This window comes from Wyeomyia smithii, chromosome 3 (genome assembly GCF_029784165.1).
Source record: "Wyeomyia smithii strain HCP4-BCI-WySm-NY-G18 chromosome 3, ASM2978416v1, whole genome shotgun sequence".
NCBI lineage: Eukaryota > Metazoa > Arthropoda > Insecta > Diptera > Culicidae > Wyeomyia > Wyeomyia smithii.
In genome coordinates, this window is record NC_073696.1 from 141387036 (window position 1) to 141390269 (window position 3234).

At 33.3% G+C, this 3234-nt stretch overlaps 1 protein-coding gene across 1 annotated transcript; it reads left to right on the plus strand.

Annotated features, from left to right (window-relative positions):
- Positions 1 to 245: 245 nt before the first annotated feature.
- Positions 246 to 3015, plus strand: LOC129727479 (uncharacterized). The gene is made up of 4 exons (XM_055685343.1): positions 246 to 561; positions 1232 to 2379; positions 2433 to 2493; positions 2735 to 3015. The coding sequence occupies exons 2-4, from the start codon at positions 1234 to 1236 to the stop codon at positions 3013 to 3015; spliced, it is 1488 nt and encodes a 495-aa protein (XP_055541318.1). The 5' UTR covers positions 246 to 561; positions 1232 to 1233.
- Positions 3016 to 3234: the final 219 nt, after the last annotated feature.

The following is a 3234-nucleotide window of genomic DNA, read 5'->3' on the forward strand; positions in this document are numbered from 1 at the left end:
TGAAGAATTTAAAAAAATGATATTCGCTTATGCATGATGAAAAACAGAACTGTATAGTTCTTGGCAACAAACGGCACAAAAACTGTGTTGCCGAAACGATAGATTTCCTCTTTGCGGGACTCTATACACGCATAGACTCTGGTTTTAACGAGCCATCTTGGGTTGGAAGAGAAGTAAAGTTATTGGAAAAAATAACCTGGCATCCCTGTTCACGACGACGTTTTCAATACCATGGTGAGCATGTTTATAAGCACAAGTTGATTACATTTGAACTAAAGCCAACAATGAAAAAATCATAAGAACTAATATCAAGCTGTTTTGCTCTTCGCCTTCGAATCTGAACTAAACCAGCTTGCTAGTGTAATTTGGAAAATCGTAGCGTTTATTGTTTAACCACAAAATCAGTTGACAACCAATTTAGAAAAAAATCATACATATTTTATCTACATATTGCTGAGAAAATTAGAACCAAAACCGTGTTAAAGTGAAATTAGGACTACTGCCGTTTTACAATTACAGAGTATGCGGTTTGAACAATCAATCGCATTTCTTGAAAAAGAGGTTTGTTTATTTTTTACCTAGCAAAATGCATGTGTTTGTGAAACATAAAACTGTTCAAGAGCATCTATGCAAATGTGATTCAGGTGAAATTATTTTGTTTCATGCTAGCCCATTGGTGCCAGTTAGAGAATACCATTTTACAGCACCAGCATATGGTCTTTTATCGCTCAATGTTTCCAATATTATTTATTTACAGTTTATGCAAAACTACAAATATTTACAAATTGTGAGGCGTCATAATTCCTTGCGGTTCCTTATCCCGTGCATTTCGTATCAATGTGAAAAAAACCCTATGTATAAATTTCGAAAAAATATTTTACTCAATACAGAAAGTCATCATCAAACATACATTTTGAAATTTTCCTGTATTTGAATTTTTTACATTTTGATACGAAGTACACTGAATAAGGAGCCGCACGGAATTAGGGCGTCTCAAGGTATCAAACAAAATTAATAAATCTTTCGATGTAAACGTATTAAATTTATAATGACAGTGATTTGTTTTCTTTGAATTGGGTCATTTTACAAATTTGTTATAGAATTTTGATGTATTACTTTTGTCACATTTTCAATGTTGTTTTTAATACTAAGAGTATTCATCGCCGTTTTTATACCTGTTATATTTTGTATAAGAGTTTATGGTTCATAAACAGCTTCTTTTCATTTTCAGCTATGACGCAAAATGAGACTGGTCAACTTGAAAAATTTTGCGACGAGAATCAAACAAGTTTATATCTGGAGACATCTTTTACGGAAACGAGAAATGCGAAGCGAGTCGAAATTCCGACAGCTTCAACTCATTCTGATTGCGAAATTTCTACTGATACGGCACTAGATGTTATATCTGAAAATGTAAATGATGTTAGTGTAACAGAAATATATGATGAAACGATTTTTGCGGTAGGTCTAAATGAGGAGAACATTTCGCCGAATATAAATCCAGATGAACCAACGAATAAAATTGTTTTAAAAAAAAGTCACAAGAAGCATGCTTCAATAGAAATGAAGTTTAGGTGCTTTGTAATCAATTGGGATAAAGTGAGTGATAAAGTTATTCAACGCCTGAACTATCTGCAAGCGTTCAAGGATAATAATCCCAAAGTGGCCGTGCCATGTAGTATTCGATTCTCGAAAACGGACTTGAACGATCTCGTGAATGTTGTTGTTGATCAATTGAGAATGATTGACACTCAGATTGCAGCCAAAACAATGGAATCCGTAGCAAAAATGATTTTCACCAAATTCCCGTGTCTCGATTTTGAGGACGATGATGGTTTTGGTGGAGGAAACGGTCATATTGCTTTAAAATATAAAATGATAAACCGTAACACCTATCTTAACAGGTTCAAAGACCCTAATATTCCGCACGTTTCATCTGGTCAAACAAGAAGGAGAAGTAACATTAGAGCAGGCACTGTAAAGGAGTATTGGGAAAAATCGACGAAAGATTGTGCTTCGGATGTTTTATCAAAACTACTGCGAAATGAACCGGACTTACTCACCCCAAGTTTTTTAATTGAAACACAAGCCTACATTCGTAATCGCATAGATGAAAATAAAAAATTGTCGACTCTTATAATGGATTTTCCTGTTTTACGTCGTCGTAAACTGGTTCACTACCATTTTGAACAATGCACTGGAATAGATGCAAAATCACTAGAAAACTACTTTCTAATGAAGAGACAAAAAATTATCAGTTTTTCTAAAACGCGACCAAAAAAGTTACACCTCACAGAGACGTGTACGGACATCCAAATCTTTCAATTTTTATGCAGTCTTGTTGGGGATGAATGGAGTGAGCTCCTGTGTGTCAAAGAGGTAATATAATGAATAATAAAAATTTATTGATATTAATTTTAGTTTGTATGCAGTTAGGAACACGCTTGGAAGGCATCGTGACTAATTCACCAAGCCCTATGTTGGTTGAAATAGGTAACTATTGTTCTGTTACATTGATCTGCAAGTAGCATACTTATACATTATTCACATGGTGCAATATTCAAATACACTTTTCACGCTTGTGGTAGTTATATATATACATATATTAGGGTATGTTTAACTGTGTATGTGTGTTTATTATTGCCTATTTGTGTGTAAAGTATTTCCCTCATAATATTGGATAACTTGCATGGTTTTGAGTAATTAGTGGTTAATGAAAACTTAACTTTTTCAGATATGGGCAATACAAGTATGTATTACGTATATGCAGAAAAAACGCGTTTATCAGAAGGAACAGCGCAAATCAAATGCGCCTTAATGGATCTACTGGCCGTTTACTACGTGCATAATTTTATGTATAAAAAAACAATTTCGAAATTTTTGGAATTTATTCAACAATATTTTTGTAAAATAATATCATTCGAAGGATCAAAGTCTCAAGCAGTCAGAATTGGGCGACAATTACGCATTGTTAACAAAATAATCAAAGCAATTTCAAATCATGTCGTTGAATAACCTAATTTAAGGTTGTTACATGTTAACCAAATTTAATCTGTATCTAAGCAAAAGAAAAAGGCATTTATTTGCAATTTGAATACGTGAATAAATTTTCGATTACAAAAACATATCTGCATCTGCATTATTTGTTTGAATATAAATATCTGAACTCCGGCAGTTACCTCTAGATTAAAATGAGGCAACGTTTCGTAGAAATTGGAAAATGTAAGCAATTTA

Excerpts from the sequence above, each read along its gene's own strand:
- LOC129727479 (XM_055685343.1), top strand. The coding sequence starts at position 1,234 with ATGACGCAAAATGAGACTGGTCAACTTGAAAAATTTTGCGACGAGAAT. Across the intron at positions 2,380-2,432 it reads AGCTCCTGTGTGTCAAAGAG|TTAGGAACACGCTTGGAAGG; the intron begins GTAATATAATGA and ends GTTTGTATGCAG. Across the intron at positions 2,494-2,734 it reads CCCTATGTTGGTTGAAATAG|ATATGGGCAATACAAGTATG; the intron begins GTAACTATTGTT and ends TAACTTTTTCAG.